The 18,329-nt window shown below is 45.4% G+C and overlaps 1 protein-coding gene across 3 annotated transcripts in view; it reads left to right on the top strand.

The window, feature by feature from the left end:
• Positions 1-18,329, top strand: part of Dlgap2 (DLG associated protein 2) — a 685,199-nt gene that overhangs the window by 615,770 nt on the left and 51,100 nt on the right. For all 3 annotated transcript variants that reach the window (XR_003378611.1, XM_005366239.3, XM_013353440.2), the window contains exons 8-9: positions 11,701-11,848; positions 16,753-16,972. Coding sequence is in view for 2 of the 3 variants with exons in the window: in XM_005366239.3 (XP_005366296.2) it covers positions 11,701-11,848; positions 16,753-16,972 (368 nt within the window). In the remaining variant the exon portion in view is untranslated. The remainder of the gene's footprint in view (positions 1-11,700; positions 11,849-16,752; positions 16,973-18,329) is intronic.

Genomic DNA, 18,329 nt, shown 5'->3' with positions numbered 1-18,329 from the left:
ATCCTTCTTTGCTAGTACCTACCCCTACTCCAAGCTTCATCAATCATGTGTGTGGTGGAAGGGCTAAGTTCATGATAGTGTAGTCTTGTTGGAACTCACAAGACAGGAAACATTGGGCACAGGGGTCTGGGCCTGTGAGTATTCCAGGGAGAAGGCAGGACTCTGAGGAAGGAATGCTCTTCATCATCCAGGGGAACAGAGTCAGGAAAGGCCAGTGATCCAAGGTGGGGACCTACATCACTTTTCGTGAGAGGCAGAGGTAATGTGGCCAGTGACCTAAGGTGAAAATGCTCCTGACTCAGGAGAGTCAGAGTCCATGGTGACCAGTGAGCCAAGCTGGGAATATCTCTCTCCATTCAAGGGAGTCAGAGTCCATGGTGACCAGTGAGCCAAGCTGGGAATATCTCTCTCCATTCAAGAGAGGAAGACTCCAGTATGGTGAGAACAGTTACCCCAAAGGAGTCTGTAGTTGACATTAGTCATAAAACCACAGGTCAGAGGCGGGAGAACAGAGTACATTGGTCATATTATTGCCCACCCCTGACCATCTTCATTGGAGGTTGTAAAGGAGCCAATGATCGGAGAAGATTGGTGTAAGCATCTTGTTCCAGTTGTAATGAGAATTCTGCTGGTCGAAATATTAGGAAAAACCACCAGGGGAGAGGCGGGGAGGCCAGCTGTAGGGTCCCCAGGCACACAGACCCTCTTCCTCATGTGGCAAAGTCCTCACCAGCACTGCAGACAGAGAAATGGGATGTTTCACATTCTGGATACTGTGCCTGTGAAGCCAAAAAAAACCTCCCTGAAGGCTTGGATAGGAAAGCAAGAAACACAGAACCAGTGACAGCACCAAGGCTCAGAATCTCAGTCTAAAACCAGAGATAGAGGATCCAAAGACCTCCGGTGGGGAGTGTGGGAGATTGGGCTCAACCAGAGATAGAGGATCCAAAGACCTCCGGTGGGGAGTGTGGGAGATTGGGCTCAACCAGAGATAGAGGGTCCAAAGGCCTCCGGTGGGGAGTGTGGGAGATTGGGCTCAGTTGGTGACGCCTAAGTAGGTAGGACAAGGGCCTCAGGCCTGAAGATGTCTTGCAGTCATCAGAAATGTGGGCATGGACCCCAGCCTTCTAGAAGACAGTGGAAAGGATGTGGGTCTCAAATAGCAATGAAGCAGCCGAGGATGGCAGTCATGCAGAGGACCATGAGAAGGCATGGGCCTTGGCTTTACAGAGAACAGTGGGATAGACAGGTGTCAGTCATAAAGAGGAAGCAATGGGATAGATTAGACACAGTCTTCTCAGATTTGCAGAAGACACTGGGGTATCCCTGAGTCTCAAGCATGCAGAGGACAGTGCAGTAAGTGATGATTAGGACTGTGTCTCTGCCTCAGGTACTTGTTGGGACCAAGTAAACAGCTTTCAATGCCACTCACTGTAGATCAAATTAAATTAAAAGGAATCAAACTACATGCAGGAAACGGGTGCCCCAAGTCTCTAACCAGTTATGTAGATCACAGACAAGTATACTGTTAACTCATCCCCCTGTCCACTGTGGTTCATAACTGCTTATGTCATGAGACTTCTGGCCACCAGTGTGTACTGAGTGCTATCTGTGCCTGCCCTCAGTTATGAGTGTGGTTTTGAGGAAAGACTGGGGGTCACAGAAAGACTCCATCCCTCAGCCTTTCTGAGCTCTGAGAACTGTATCTCACTGTGCATCTGATCTGATCCACCACACTTTGAGATGGGGCTTGAGACTGACAGCCTTCAGATGAGACACTGGTGTCAGTGCTAACCCATCATCACATCCACACACTAGCCTGGAAGCAGAGGCTGCCCAGCTCCCTGGGGTTCCACATACAGATGGGCCTGGATCACAGCTCCTAAGTCTGAGACATACAGATTTCCCATCTCCGTGATATTTGCCCAAGGAGCGGGTCTGGGGAGGGGTAGGAAGCTTCTGTATCAAGAGTTCCCTGGCAGGAAGCTGTGGTTCAATATTTGCTCATTTAATATTTGATGAGATTCCGTGAGAGTTATTAAACTCTAGTCACCTCTGTGTGCAGTGTCTTCCGAGTCTTGTCTTCACGGCCCTGGAGACTCCTCTCTCCTCACCCACACCCCAGTACCCACCTTCCCCACAGGTGCCTGAGACAGAGTAGGATAAGATAGGTACACACCAGGCATAGAACAGCAAGGAGAGGAAGACGATGGCCATCTCCTCTCTTCATGTGCTGTGGTTGTTCTCTGGACCTTTCCAGATCTGCATATTCTCCAGAAAGTGTAGCTCTACTATCAGGGGAAAAAAATCTTCAATGAATTATTGGTTTTTGGAAATGCAGAATAAAAAAAAATCACCTCCCAACTCCAGAAAATAGACTCTGCACATTTGTCATGATTTGTAGATGAAATTTTTTTAAGATCTAGATATCTAAACAGGTCCTAAGAGGCTCCCTGACCATCTGACTAAGTAGACTGTATTCTTCACATATAAACTGGTCTGTAAAACACCTGTCTTGTCTCTTTAAAAAGGAGTTTGGGGGCGTGCTATACCCTGCCATGTCCCCTCTCTGGAAGTGGGCAGTGTCTGTGGAGGGTCTGGGGTGACATCAGAATTCCCTGAACACGGTGCTGCTGCAGGGAGGTGTGGCTTTCCTGTTCCTTCTTGGTACTTGTGACAGATGGTACAGTGCCATCCCCTCTGCCGTCAGTCAGAGCTGGCTCATCATCCTGCAATGGGGGTTCCGTGACCTCCACTGCTGGAAAGTGTCACCTTTACTTCAGTCTGCTGAGCCTGAACACTGCACCCTAAGACAACAAGCCCAGTGTGACTGTGGCTTCTTTGGAATCTGCAACTCTCAAGGTTGCCCATATCCTCTGACCTCACCCAGAGGTTCCCTTCCTTGCACCTTTGGAGGGAAGGTAATAAAAATGTTCTTCACTTGGAGGACACATTCCAGCAGACCTCAGTGTAGTCCTTCAGATGGTCTTCAAAGATCCAGAGAATCAGGATTCTCTGTCTTCACTGAGGGCCTCCTCACAGCTAAGGCAATAGCCTAAGAAAGCTCTGAATTCAGTAGCCTGGCAGCCTCAAGAGACGGCACACACCAGATGTCTTGCTGTAGGCACAGGCTGTGACCTTGTTTGCTCCAGGGTACCATTCAGGATGAACTGCTCAGTTAGCAACTTTAAGATTTTCATGCCCCAGTCATTTCAAGGCTGCTCCATCTGCAAACCCCTGACCCAGGACATGACGTTTCCATTTAAGGGGAAAATGGAGTGTGTAGCCACAGGGAAGGGAATAGCAGCGCGCTAAGGCCAGTAGCCTTCAGCTCTGGGGACAGCCTGCTGGCCTCTCTCTGTCCATTAAGTTATTAATTCACCATGGAGCCGTGATCATCCACTGCAGGTGTGTGAAAACATAATGGGAAATTACACAGTCGTTCCGCCAAAATCTCAGCTCTATTCTGTGCTTGGGGACTCAGCCATGTGGTCACCTCTCAATGAAGCCATTCTTTTCTACAAAGTCAGACCAGATATAGCTTCCACTAAGGTCACATCCAGTCCCAAAGGAGGAAAGTGCATAGCTTAATAATACCACCCTTCTCTATTTTGTACCTTCCTAGAAAAAACAGATTATAGGGAAGGCTGCTCACTAGTCGAATTTTTACAAAACATCTCAGAAATAATGACTGCCACAGAATTAAATTTCTGCCTTCTACTCAAGTTAGCCTCAGCAGGCCTTAGTGGAGAGACCAGTTTTTGTGAGGCATGACTAAAGGTCTTGGAGTCAACTGTGTTTTTAGTGGAAATGGACCTAAGGGAGCCTTTTAGCAGAGCCAAGGGGCCTCAGAAGACAAGACAGTGCCTGCTGTTACCTGCTTCCTCAAGTGCACGTTGTCTGGGAAACCAGCTGGTCACTACACATGTCCTCCAGGAGCACATGTGGGCTCTGCCAGGATGCTAAACAGAAAGAAAACAGACTGAGTCTGCAGGAGAGAACGATGTGCTGGACTTGGCATACTCCCAAGAACTGCCACAGACAGCCCTGTTGGAAGGCTTTGGACCTGGGAAGTAAGTCAGTTTGCAGTTGGCTTAGTGTGCACAGTGTGCCAGTGGGGGGTATGTTCTCACAGGGAATGTTGCTGACCTCAGTCAGACAGGGACAGAAAGGCAAGAGCTGGTGGCATAGCCACCCATAGAGTGTGTGTGTGTGTGTGTGTGTGTGTGTGTGTGTGTGTGTGTGTTGACTCTGATCAATGGTTTGATTCTGTTTTGGGTGACAGGTTGTCAAAGAGCCTGGGCACTCCCTGCGGGAGCCTTGGCACACATCTAAACTTCCCCACGAGGAGAAGGAATCGTTTAGCATCTCGGTCTATGGTAGAAATTGGCATAAACTCCCCTAAAATCAGCACCCAGCAGGCCAGGCAATAATGACACGAAGCTGCCCAAACAAGTAGCAAATGCCAACTTGGCTTTAAAATGTAGATTGGACTCTGGAAAGGTGACTTGTGTCAAACTAACCTGCTTACAGGAGACAAACTCTGGAATACACACACATACACTGGTTCCAAACAAAAGTAAACAAGGAGTGGAAGATGCTTGTATTTCAGAAGAGATAAGCCCTTTCCTCTCATCACTCCCCACAGTCAGAAGGACCTGCTGTTTTCTTTCTCAGGTTTAAGTAGCAAGGACTTGAGCAGAAACCACTGTCCTATGGAGCTAGTATATTAAAAGATGGGATTTGGGCTGCCATGGTGATAAGAAAGATGTACATAAAGATGGAACCATACAGGAGAAGACCACAGTACCTATGTAAGAAAAGAAAAATGTGTATCCCTAAACCAAGTTTAGGACACAGTTGAACCCCACAGGAAATTTATGGTGAGTGTCTTCTGGGCAGCACTTGGAGCCTCCCACAGACCTATTCCACATCACATGAGCCAAAATAGCTCAAGACACCAGACAGAGTAAATAACAGCATTCATAAGAAAATAACAAAATCCAGGTCCTCCACCAACCATGTCTGTTATGAAGAAAGAAAAGGGAGGGAGGGAATAAAGGAGGGAGGGGAAAAGGGAGAAAGGGAGGGAGGGAGGGAAAAAAGAAAGAGGGAGAGAGGGGGAAGGAAGGGAGGAGGAAGCAAGGACCCAATCAAAACAAATCTGAGAAACACTGAGAACTCTAAGGCAGGAGCCATAGTCTCCTGCACGATATAAAGCAGCCATTTTATGGCTGAAGCTCTCAAAGGATACGGTTGTCTAATTGTCTTGTTTTGGCCAGCACATTATCAGCTGTCTAACTTGCTGGGGTTTGCTGTGGCATTTCAGCAATACGCACACATACACTGAGCCTTCCAACTTCCTCTACCCACCTTGCTCTTGAATATCCTGCCTGCTCCAGCGCTGGCTATCCTACTGCCTAGTCAACTTGTTCTTAATCTCCTACGGATGGTAGAGAGCATGTGTTATTTGCCTTTCTGCATCTGCTTGGTTTCATTAAACATAATGGCCTCCAGTGCCAGCCGTTCTGATGGAGGATATAAATCTTCACTGTGGCTGAATAATACGCCATCATTGATAGATAAACATATGCGTAATTGGTGGCCAGCAGAGACCTATGTAGCCAACTAGGCTAATCTGAGACTTGACTATTGTGAATAGATAATGGTTAGCGTGAGTGTGATGCGGATCCTTGAGACAGGAACTTTCTAAGCCCACACACATGTGCCTCAGGATTCAGATCATCCAAAGTCAGCCTGAAGCAGAGCCTAAAGCTCATTGTCTCACATTTTTGGTGGTTAATGACATGGACACACAGAAGCAAGGACAGTCAAAGCAAGGCTTAACATCATTTTTTCCCAAAGAATATAAACAAATGATATTTACTCAAATTATTACTCAGGAGATGAATGCAAGATAGACACGCAGTGACGGATCACTTTACATGAAGAAGAATAGATGGGATAAAATAAAAGCAAAAAGTGGCCAAGATTTAGAATCACACACCAGTTCTAATCCTAGATGTATACACAGTTGAAATGAGGTTCAATGTTGATGGCAACATTTTTCATAAATAAATACCCAAGTGTAGAAACAACTGATGGTTGTTAACAAAATGAATGAATGAAGGAACAAGGACTATACATATAATGGGGAATATTTGGCAATAAGGAAGCCATGCATAAGTGTTTATGAGTCTGTTTATATGAAACATCATGTATTGGCAAATCTACAGATTCATTAGATTCAGTGTGGCTAAGGGCTATGGGAAGGAGGAAATGGGGAGGTCAGGCTGATCTTGAACTCATGATCTTCTGCTCTGAGCCCTTTAGTACTGGAAGGAAGCGCAGGCATGCATCGTACTTCCATACTTAGTAAGTCTTTGAAAGAAACAAACAGTGACTTATTTTCAGAAGTTATATGCCTTTATTCTGTTGTTTATTCTTTATGATTTCAGTGTCCTGTGTAACTTTAAGATTTTCTTTTTTAACTTCAAGATTTTCTATAGCATTTCTTTAAAGTGTATTTGCTTTACCTGATCATTCCAGTTTTATGCTCCAATAATTCTTTTATTTTTTTTTCACTTTTCTCTTGGCTTTTACAGATGCTTTCTTGTTACCCTGTGTCCTGAAGCACTTTTGACCATAGTTCCTGGAAATTCCTTTCACTAATGATTAGTTTTCCTCAAGAAATTGTTGTTTTCTTAAGCAGACAGCCTGAAGATTTTATTTTTCTGCTGTGCCACTATGGTACAACTTATTCTAGAGGATTTCTAGAGTCTTAAATCACACACAGCTTGTGTTGAACTGTTTGGTGATAAGGACAAGGTTTCTGTAGTAACTCTAATCTTGTTCCTTTCATCAAATATCGAAGTAAGCACATCATGAGATTTAACACAATTCCGTTAGAGGACAGGTCAGCAGTGATGTGTAAAGTCTGAACACTGAAGCCAATTAGAAAATGATGGAACAGCAAGTGTTCGATTTCAACTGACACAAACATGTTTGCACGTGAAAAGTAAACCACTTTCTTCAACATTCTAGACCTACATTGATGAGATAATTTAATATCATATCCTTTTCAGTTATTTGTGATTATATAGAATTCTCTTGGGAACTTCATATTAGGTATATTATGTCTTGGAGATTTTTTTTATGTCATCCTAAGTGGGTTTTTTATTGATTTTATTGAGCTATACATTTTTCTATGCTCCCCTCCCTGCCTCTCCCTCCCTTTCAACCATATCCCATGGTCCTCTTGCTCCCAATTTACTCAGGAGATCTTGTCTTTTACTACTTCCCATGTAGATGAGACCCATGTATGACTGTCTCTCTTCCTCATTGTTGTCTATGTTCTCAGGGATTGTGATTTATCTACAGGCTGGTTTTCTTTGCGTTATGTTTAAAAACCACTTATGAGTGAGTACATATAATAATTGTCTTTCTGCAACATCTCCTGAGGAAATTGGAAGCATGGGGACCTTGGGGGAGGGTTGAAGGGAGGAGGGGAGAGGCAGGAAGGGGAGAAGAGAAAAATGTAGAGCTCAATAAAAATTATTAAAGAAATAATTATGGGCTTTCTGGAATTAGTGTTGCTGTTGAATTCTAGTTTTAAGCCACAGTGATCTGATAGAATACATGGGGTTATTCCAATTTTTTTTTTGCATCTGTTGAGGTTTGTTTTGTTACTGAGTATGCGGTCAGTTTTTGAGAAGGTTCCATGATGTGCTGAGAAGGTCTATTCTTTTGTGTTTGGATGGAATAGTCTATAGATGCCTGTTAAATCCATTTGAGTCATAACATCTGTTAGTTCCCTTATTTCTCTGTTAATTTTTTATCTGACTGACCTGTCCAGTGGTGAGAGTGGAGTGTTGAAGTCTCCCACTATTAGTGTGTGGGGTTTAATATATGATTTAAGCTTTAGAAGTGTTTCTTTTACATATGAGGGTGCCCTTGTATTTGGGACATAGATGTTCAGTATTGAGATTTCCTCTTGATGGATTTTTCCTGTCACTAATATGAAATGTCCTTCTTTGTCTCTTTTGATTGATCTTAGTTTGAAGTCTATTTGTTAGATATTAGGATAGCTACATCAGTTTGATTCTTAGGTCCATTTGACTGGAATTTTTTTCCCAACCCTTTACTCTGAGGCGATGTCTGTCTTTGAGGTTGAGGTATGTTTCTTGTATGCAGCAGAAGGATGGATTCTGTTTTCATATCCAATCTGTTAGCCTGTGTCTTTTTATAGGTGAGTTGAGTCTGTTTATATTAGGGAAATTAATGCCTATTGATTGCTATCTCCTGTTAATTTAGTTTTCATTGTTGGTGATGTTAATTTGTGTGTTTTTCCCTTCTTTGGGATTTGCTGGGGTTCCTGTCTCCCTTCCGCATAGATAATGATCTCATGTGGGCAACATCTGAGAGGCAGAAAGTAGAACGAAAATATCACACATTATTCCAGAAAATGTTTCCCTTCTGTAGTTTTCAGAGCTACCACCCGTCTATGTAGGAAGCTGTTTATCAAGACTCTGTCAACGGAGATGACGAAGTTGAAATTCCCACTTTGAATAAGCCAAGGGGGAGAAAGTCCACTTTGGAAGTGTTAGCAGGGGTCAAGGACAGTCTCTCATGGATGAGCAATGGCAAGGCCTTGCCAGCGAGAGCTTGAGACTTGCCACCCCCATGATGTGTAAAGGACCCTCACCTGTGCATGCTAGACCATCACGGTGCCTCCCACAGTCAGCTCTTGGTATTCAGTCCCCAGGTGTGTGATTCTCGTCTATTTATTTGTTTGGGATTTTTGTTGGCTTTAGTTTTATGAAACAGGCTCTTACCCAGGCTGCCCCCAAACTTACCTGCCAGCCTCAGCATCCAGGGTGCTGACCATGAGCCACTGTACCCAGCTCCCAGATGGTGGCAGCTGAGGCACAATATTATATAAAGGTAAACCATTATAATACTTTCAGAATCGCTGTTAATCCTAGGGAGATTAAAGGAGGTTTATCACTGTTTTAAACAATACAATCAGCATTCTGTACCTGGGTTCCAATTCATGGATTCAACCAACCACAGGCAGAAATATTAAAAAATAAAATTCCAGAAAGTTCAAAAAGCAAAATTAAATGTTATCATGAGGGAAGGGCTATGCTGAAATCGGAAGAGTGAATTGACCAGCAGACATATCCTGTTATGGCCCCTTGACACTCCAGCATGAGTGGTTACCTATGTGGCTGTCTCTGTGCTGAACACAGAGACTTTTCTGAATGATGCCTCGGATTTATGATGTGTTAGGCATGTTAGTCATTTGATGATGGTTAAAATGTATAGAAAGATGTAAGTTATAAGCAGATGCATTTATGTGATGTCGGGCATGTAAATCATGGGACACAATTAGAGAATACAGAAGGAAATGTGTATGAGCATCCTTGGATTGGGGGATCCTGGGGTCCTGGGACCAATTCCCTGCCAGTGCCAAGGGAGGGTTAGATGTGGTAACAAGATAGGAGGGACACTCTGGCTCTTATTCGGCAGCGTTGATCATGGAGTTAAAAGGTGAACTTTTGCATCCGGCCTGAAGAGGCTCAGGACCTAGTATTGCTGTTTACTCTCCATGAACACACAGTCTTCTGCAGTACTGTCCCTAGGCCTCCATTAATAGCTCAATTAAATGCCATGGAGACATGGCTGTGATCGCCAGGAGCAAATGGTAACTACTGTTTATTAGGTGTCTTATTTTGTTTATTAAGTTTAAGTGTTTTACTATGGCTACTTTTCTTCAGGTGCTCACCCAACTTTGGAAAAAAGTTAGAACTTTTATTTGAAACACAGGATTGCAGCATCCTGCATGCTTAACTGTATTCTTGGTTCTAGCATAGGCCACCAGAAGGGTTCTGGCTGTGTTGTGAGGCTGACTCTTATCTGGGGCACCAGACATTGACTAGGAGCAGCAGGTACCAAGGTCCAGAGGACACTGGTTCTTCTTAGGCTTCTCAGATTCAGAAACAACTTGGGGTGGATGGTGTGGATGGTGTGGATGGGTGAGGGCAGTGTTGGATGGTATGGGCAGTGATGTTAATGAGCAGGGAAATTTAACAGAAGAGACACTGGGAGCATTTGGTAGACATACAAGTAAGGGGTGAGAGATCCCAAAGAGACACAGAAAGTAAGCGGTGTGAAGAAGGTGGGCCTTGGAACCGGGTGTGTAAGGCACTTTCTTTGAAAGTAAAAGTTACTTTTAACAGAATTAAGTCTACAATTAGTAAACATCGCCAAGTTGACTTTATAAAGTCCTATGTTTTCTCTGATGTCCCATTTTCAAGTTGTCTTTACTTGTGGGAGAGGACACATGGTACTTGCAGAGGTCGGAGGACAATTGTAGGAACAATTTCTCTCCTTCTAGCACATGGCTCTGGCAATCAAACTCAGGTTTTTAGGCTGGGCAGCCCCTTCTGTCTTCCCATGAGCGCCTGGTGCCCCACTTATGAATAAATAAATAATAAAACAAGTTCTAGAAAGAATCACTGCAAACGGGAGGTATTTACTTTATTGCCCAGGGATGGGATCCAAATCTGTTTGGTATTTCTGAGTAGTTTCTACTTATGAGCTGTACCAGCAAACCTAATGCTCCATCAGGCTCGAAATCAGGGGGAAGTGATTGGTAATGTCTTCCCATCTGGCTCGAAATCAGGGAAAAGTGATTGATAATGTCTTCCCACACCACTCCATGAATTTGTATGGCACAGTGGAAAACTGGACAATAGAATTTGAAAGAAAAAGGTACCAAATCCCTCCCCCCCAAACTTAAGCTAAGCAGACCCAGCTGCTGAACATCCTGGGTGTTTTCCCATGCTTTCATGTTTGACAAAATAGCAATTTGGAAAAGTGGGGAACGTGGCTTTTGAAGAAGCTTGAGAGAAAATGACCATTGTGAGAACACGTTGGTCTGAACTCCCTGCTGCCCCTCTAGGCGAGTATTGTACAATCTTCTCCCCATAGAGCTAAGTAAGGGGCTGGACAGATGGCTCAGCATTTAGTTAAGAGCCGTGTTGTTCTTGCAGAGTTCAGTCCCTAGAAACCATGTTGAGTGGTTCACAATCGCATGGAAGAACAGCTCCCGAGAATTCGAGACTCTCCTCTGACCTCTCTGGGCAAGTTCAGTCACGCATTCTTAGCCCCGCACTGGTACACACGCACACACAGAAACAAAAGTAAAGACATATCTTTAAAAAACAAAACAAAACAAAACAAAAAAAAACCTTAAATGCCGCCTTTATTTTTTTTCTATGTATGTAAAGTTGCCAAGAAGCTAGCAAGGTTTTTATGAGGCTCTGGAGGGGTCTGGCTGAAATCTAGACACTTGAGCTTGCTATTCTGCTGAGTTATGCGGGCTTCCATTTCTGTTTGGTTGCTGTTTTGTTTCCTCTTTAATGGATGATGATCTTAACCTCACAGCCTAGCCATAAAAACACAGGCCTCAAAGCAATTTGCTAAATTACCTGCCCAGTAACTTTTGATGGAAGTCACATGTGTAGATGCAAAAAGCCCTTAACATTTGCATAGAGCAATGTCATCCATCCGAAGCTGTTCAGCTTTAAGTGTCACCGGCCACAGTATGAACGTGAGGTGTTTGCTGGCAGCCATCCCCTCCCACCTTTCCCCGGATGCTCACGGACCATGTTTCTCTCTTCTCTGTCTTTGTAGCCAGAGCTACCTGCAAGCTGCCAGCGAGGTGCCTGTTGGTCACAGTCTGGACCCATCAGTCAACTACAACTCCCCAAAGTTCCGGTCCAGGAACCAGAGCTACATGCGGGCCGTGAGCACCCTGAGCCAGGCCAGCTGTGTGAGCCAGGTGGGGCCTCTTCTGGGCTTTTCTATAGAGGGTGCAGTCTCTGGAGCTGTGCTGGAGTCAGAGGCTCCCATGGTGGGACACTGCCCAGGCACCCATGGGCAGCGCTCTCCTGCAAGGAGCTTGCAACCGTTTCTCTTGATTTAACGTGGGCTTTCTTCCTCTTCCAACAAAATGGCCTCGTTGGCTTATGCTGCATCCTCCTAACAGAGCCACCAAGGCCACAGGTTGCAGAGTAACACCACGGAGGGTACCTGCCCAGCACAGGCAAAGACTTGGTTTTCTCACCAGCACTATGGACAGAAGGACTGGGTACCATTTGCTCCTGGGACAGATCTTATTTCTCATAGACACCTAGTCTCAATGCAGGATCCAGGGTCACCACAGAGTGAGAGGGGTTGGACCCAGAAGAGGGAGAAGCACTAGGTTTCTCCCTTGGGCAAATGGATGAAAGAGTCTACACTAACAACTAACTAGCAGGGGCTGCTGAGGTCGTGATCCTATGATACACTTTAGCCTACCTTAGCAACAATTTCCTATTAGAAACTAGGTCAGGTTGCCCTGGACCAGGATCTTTTAGGAACTAACATGGGAAGAACTGCTCCTACTATACAAGTCAGGACTATGGGGGTTTAGCTCTCAAAATCCCATGTTCTACATACCTTTAGTCCCAGGCCACCTGAAAGGGAACCCTTCTGTCCATAACTACCTCTTCTACAATATTATTAGAACACAATCAGATCCTCAGAATTAGGCTACGGTGGTGGCCTGGTTCACCAACAAATCTGCATTTCCACAAGAAGAATCAAAGATGATTTGGAAGGTGATCACAGGTCAGGTGAAGGCAGTGTACACTGTAACAACTCTCCTCCCAGGATAAGCATTGCTGAAGACATCCATCTTTTAAAGGCAACACTTCACCTTTTTCCCTTTCAGTTAATTCATTTTCCAAATACATTTTTTGGCATTTGCCTGTGTGTGTATGTGTATATATATATATGTGTGTGTGTGTGTGTGTGTGTGTGTGTGTGTGTGTGTGTGTGTATGTGTGTATGTGTGTATGTATTATGTATGTACATATGTATATATGTGTACATATATGCACATATATATGTTGTGTATATGTATCTGTGGGAGGGTGTTGTATCCTGGAATTACAGACAGTTGTGAGCTGCCATGTGGGTACTAGCGATTTTACCCAGATCCTTTGAAAGAGCAATCAGAGCTCTTAACCACTGAGCCATCTTTCCGACCCTTCCAAATATAATTTTTAAAGCTGTTATGAAGCCAGTCATTGTGGCATATGTCTGTAGCTCCAGCACTCAGGGACTGAGGCAGAGGGATCATGAAGTCAACCACCAATCTTTAGTCTATCTCCTTAAATTTTCAATAATAATGAAAAAGCTCTTCCTTCAGTCTCACCCACACCTCATTTCTCCATGATTTATTCTTCAGAATTGTGAGGTAAAAAACCTAGAACCACTGACTCCTGGGTTATGCCCACCTGAGATGAAAAGTCACCTCTATACTCAAGGGTATATATTTCAATTCAGCCAAAGTCCAATTTGGAGAATAAATGAGTTGATCTGAGTTACTTACTGGAGCACAAATAGCTGGAAGACAACTCCAGCCCTAAAAGGTTTTCCCCAACATGGGAAATGACCCAGGAGCACTGCCTTCCTGGAGATCCCTACACAATGTGCAGTCAGCGGGATAGGCTGAATAGTCTCTTCTCCCCCAAAAGCCTCACCACTTCTATAACCTTGCTGAGTAGTTTCAGTTTCAGGAACTTCCTGAGACTTGTTAGTTGTTTGTTGCTTGAGTCTTAAGAGCATGACTTAAGAGTCCCATGACCTCTGGGAGGGAATGTTGTTACATGATAGAGCCATATAACTTGAAATATTTCCATGCTCCAGTGCACACAATCAGACCATCACATCATTCAGCCTCAGAATGCTCTCATCATCCCATACGGAAGCCCTAGCTCCTTTCCCCAGTCCATGGTCACCCCTTTTCTCCATTTTCTATTGTTTAGATATCTGGTGTCAGTGTAGCTACTCAGCAGGGAACCCTCTGGAACTAGCTTATTTTGCTTAGCACATTGTCTTCCAGATTTATCCATGTTGCAGCCATGTGTTCTGAGCATTGACTTGCTGTGACCTTAAGATTTCATGATGTCATGCTGTATCTTGTTTCCTCTGAGATGTCTGTCTCTAACTGACATCACACACCTTCATGATCAGCCGTGCTCTGGTCCGTTCTATCTTTCTCAGAACTGGTTTTGTGAATCACCCCACCCTGTCCCTGATTCTTTGACAGACAGACTTTTTCTTTTTTTGTTTTTTGTTTTTGTTTGTTTGTTTGTTTTTCGAGACAGGGTTTTCTCTGAAGCTTGGAGGCCTGTCCTGGAACTAGCTCTTGTAGACCAGGTTATCATGGATATCCGCTTGCCTCTGCCTCTCTAGTGCTGGGATTAAAGGTGCGCACCACCACCACCTGGCTCGACAGACTTTTAAAGTAATATTATCCTTTAATCTGTCTGCCAGCATGATCCAAGTACTGAGAAACTGTTGGCAGACCAGCTGCCGTGGACTAGAAAGAATAAGAAAGGAAAAGAAAATCTTCTATCTCAGCTGTTGGTGTGTGTTTGTGGAGGGGGTGATAGTGAGAGACAGGGAGAAAGGGAAGGGGTGGGAAAGTCAGGATGAAATCTGGTTTGGATGTGACATCAGATAGAGAGGAGCCAGAGTTTCCTGGCCTTGGGGGCAAAGATGTCCCATTGGTGTGGGGAAAGGATGGGGACCAAGTTGCTTTGGAGCTGGTGAAATGGTGGGGTCTACAGTTTTCTAGTGAGGGATTTGAAGTAGAGATGGTCACGACAGAGAGGGGAGATGTGTTCAAACTCTGAACTAAAGAGAGAAGAGGAGCTTGAAGAAGACATTTTCATGACCTTAGCTTGTGGCCCAGTTAAAGAATAGACTAAGAACTCTGCATGGTGGTGAAGAGGCGGATCATGGAAAACCCCACCTAAGAATGTGCTCCAATGTTGATCACTGTAGCCATAGGCAGTTGTGTGCAGTGACTTGATTCCCAGTACTTCACTGAGACAGACTGTCATGGGCAGCCAGGATGGAGAAGGAGAGAGCCAGCGTGGAGAATGTCAGCCTAAGACTCAGGACAGACAAATGTGTCTGCCCGTGACCATCAGGCACCGAGGAGAAACACCAGATCTCAGAATGTAGGTCCTCACTAAGCCCGTGGTATGAGAAACGGAACACAGAGAAGTACTGAGAGGGAGGGGATCAGACAGCAAGCATAGGCGCTGTTCTGGGTCCCGAACTCTGGCTGTCTGCATCCCCGGGATCCTCCATCATGCTACTGACCAGTGTCCTAACTGTACATGCATGTCAATGTAGAAAGACATGCCTGAGAGAGACCCATAGAGCATGAGAACTTGAAGGGTGAGTGTGTCATAGTTTCTTTCCCTAGTGCTGTGTTGGAACTCACTGACAAAGCAGCTTCAAGGGGAAAGTTTATTCTGGTTCACAGCTCCAAGGGGCAGCTCATCACTGCAGAGGAGATGAGGTACCAGGGGCTTTGAGCAGCTGGTCACATGGTGTCCACAAGCAGGACAGGAGAACCATTTATGCAGTCCAGGATCCAAACAGGGTGGGTGGGTGGTGCCTCCCAGGGGTGGATGGGTCTTCCCACCTCAACACAGTCAAGATAGTCCCCCACAAGCATGCTCAGAAGCCCATCTTCCAGGGGATGCCAAGACCAAGTCAATGAGTGGGGGGAACTCCCCGGGAGGAGCATGGGTTGAGATATCAGCCTCTTGTCTCCAACACCGGACGTAGACCTGAGTTTGCTAACCCCCTTTAAGCTTCTTCCACTTAAAATTCTCCATGTTCACGCTTCTCCTACCTAACCCTTCAACCTGGTTTCAGCTTCTGTCGCCCCCTTTACTGAATTTCCAGTTAAAAATATCCAGCTTCAGCCCATGGACACCATATGATATGTGCATGTGAGCATCACCATCAGGACACATAGGAAAAACATGTTCTCTTGGGCCCCTGTGACTGAGCGGGTGGCCCAGCCCATGTCAGTATAGCCTGTGATCCCTCCAGGGCTGACAGGCTCCACCCAGTGCTCCCCAACACAGGGAAAGTTAAGTTCTTACGGTGAACTGATAGGCACAGCTTAAGACACAAGATAAAGAACTTACTACGTTTATCAGCTATACTTGTAAGACTCAAGCTAATAGGGGGCAAACACGCCTGAGATTTGAGTCAATGTACCATGTTTCATGTGGACGGAACGCTTCACAGGCAGCATGTCTTCCCCACCCTGAGTCTGCTCATGATGCTGTAATGGTGATGAGGGCAGGAGTGCCTCTGCCAAATTTGGGATTCGTTTCCATGACAATGAGCAGCAGCTGACTCTCACGTCCTGAAAATGAACTAAAAGTAGCTGATGCACTTGAACGTGTGTGCTTACTTCTTCAGCCTCCAACCCAGAGTCAGCCCGAGCGGTAGGTAGCTGGGGAAGATGAAGGGGTCACTGGGGAAGGAGAAAGACCTGAGAGGTGGACCTTGGCTGTGTACCAGGTGTTTCGGGAGGCTTTCACCCACCCTGGCTCCTAGTCCTTGTGATGGCTCTCAGCCTGGTGAGTCCCCAAAATGTCCATCATCTGTAGCTAGTTACGTACCTTCCTGTTTTGTAAGAGATAACCTAAGAAGCCAGCCCCCAAGCTTACCGGAGTCCCAGTGCGGATTTCAAACTAGCTGCGCCGAAAATATAAAGCTGTCACCGAGTCCTGTGAGTGCATTCTGTCCCTGTTTCTCGTGTGACGTGGCTGCGACCCACCCTGGTGGATCCTGGCGTCACATGTGTTATTGCTCTTCCAGATGAGCGAGGCAGAGGTCAATGGACAGTTCGAGTCCGTGTGTGAATCTGTCTTCAGCGAAGTTGAATCTCAGGCCATGGACGCCCTTGACCTGCCTGGATGTTTCCGAACAAGGAGTCACAGCTACCTTCGGGCCATCCAAGCTGGTTACTCCCAAGACGATGAATGTATTCCCGTGATGACACCCTCCAACATGACCTCAACCATCAGGTCAACAGCAGGTAAATAGAACGCCCTTTTTTCACCTACCTAGCAGAAAACCTACAGGTGTGTTTGAGTGTTTTGCCTAGAAGGGAGCTGCCATGCCCCTTCACCACAGGTAAAATTTCCTCACGGAAATTACATAGCACCACGTAATGACATTCGCAGTAGCATTCTGAAGCATTTCTTTCGAAAATAGCCTTGCCTTTTTCTCAGGAGGAACTCTAGAAATTACCGAGGTTCTTTGAAACAAGCAGGAGTAACTTTCATTAAGGTCTCAATGACAGGCAAGAATATAAGTACCAACATTTGGGCAGTCCTTGCATTTTAACGCCAGTATTCAAAAGGTTGGAGTGAAGCTCGGGTGGACTGTGTCCCGGCCCCTGCAGTGGCTCTGCATTGCGGAGCCCGGTCTCCATCACTGCTGCTCTGTAGCAGATCCATAAATGTGATTCATCACCACTGAAGCAGTGGTTAGTGTAAATTCCCTCATCGACTTAAGCTTGGAAGATTCAATGTCACACTTTCCCTTCGGTTCCTATGGAAAACTATATTCCCGCCCTTTGAAGATTTACCACCAAGACCAAGTGCCACCACCCACTAGTTTACTGCACAATTATTATTTATATAACACAATGAATATACATGGCCCAAAGAAATCCATAAAACACAGTGAGCTGTAAAAGTTTGCCACGCTCCAGGTGAAGGCTGGGGAGAGAAGCCGTAAAACACCCCAGTGTCAAAAAACGAGCTGTCTCGGACAGCCTAAGATTCAGACTGCTGTGGCCAGATCAGAAGAATTTAAAATACAGTCCTAAGAAGAAACAGAACATGCTTTGTCCATATTAAATGATGTCAGGAGCCACAAGTCAGGTAGCGATGTGGCAAGAAGGAAGCTTCAGAAGGGAGGGAATCAGAGGGCCTCTTTGGTCAGTGTTAACATGAGCCAGGACCCATGAACCCACACACTGCCAAGGGACAACCTGAAGAATTTCTATCACAGGGTACATTCTGCACTATCGTTTGCTCTTTAGGAGAAAATCCTTCATGCTGGAGTCTATAGGAGAATAAACTCGTTCAAGTTTCTTTCTGTTTTGCTTACCTTGGCGAGGTCTGGCGCGCGTCCATTTCTCTGAGTCTGTTGTTGAGGTCTTCTAAAGAAGTAATAACCATGAGTAACGTGTTCCAGAGAGCATGATGAGCACTCTTCCACCCCAGCGGTGGAAACTCGCTTGTTGTGGGATGTTTGCACACTGCGGGAAGATGTATTTGCTGGGATTGGTATACCAAAAAACTGAGCAGCCAATAGCTAGGCAGGAGGCATAGGCAGGATTTCCAGGGAGAAAGAAGAAGAAGAGGAGGACCGAGGCATTCAGG

This window comes from Microtus ochrogaster, unplaced genomic scaffold (genome assembly GCF_000317375.1).
Source record: "Microtus ochrogaster isolate Prairie Vole_2 unplaced genomic scaffold, MicOch1.0 UNK7, whole genome shotgun sequence".
In the NCBI taxonomy this organism is placed as follows: Eukaryota; Metazoa; Chordata; class Mammalia; order Rodentia; family Cricetidae; genus Microtus; species Microtus ochrogaster.
This window is presented reverse-complemented; position numbering and strand designations above follow the sequence as displayed.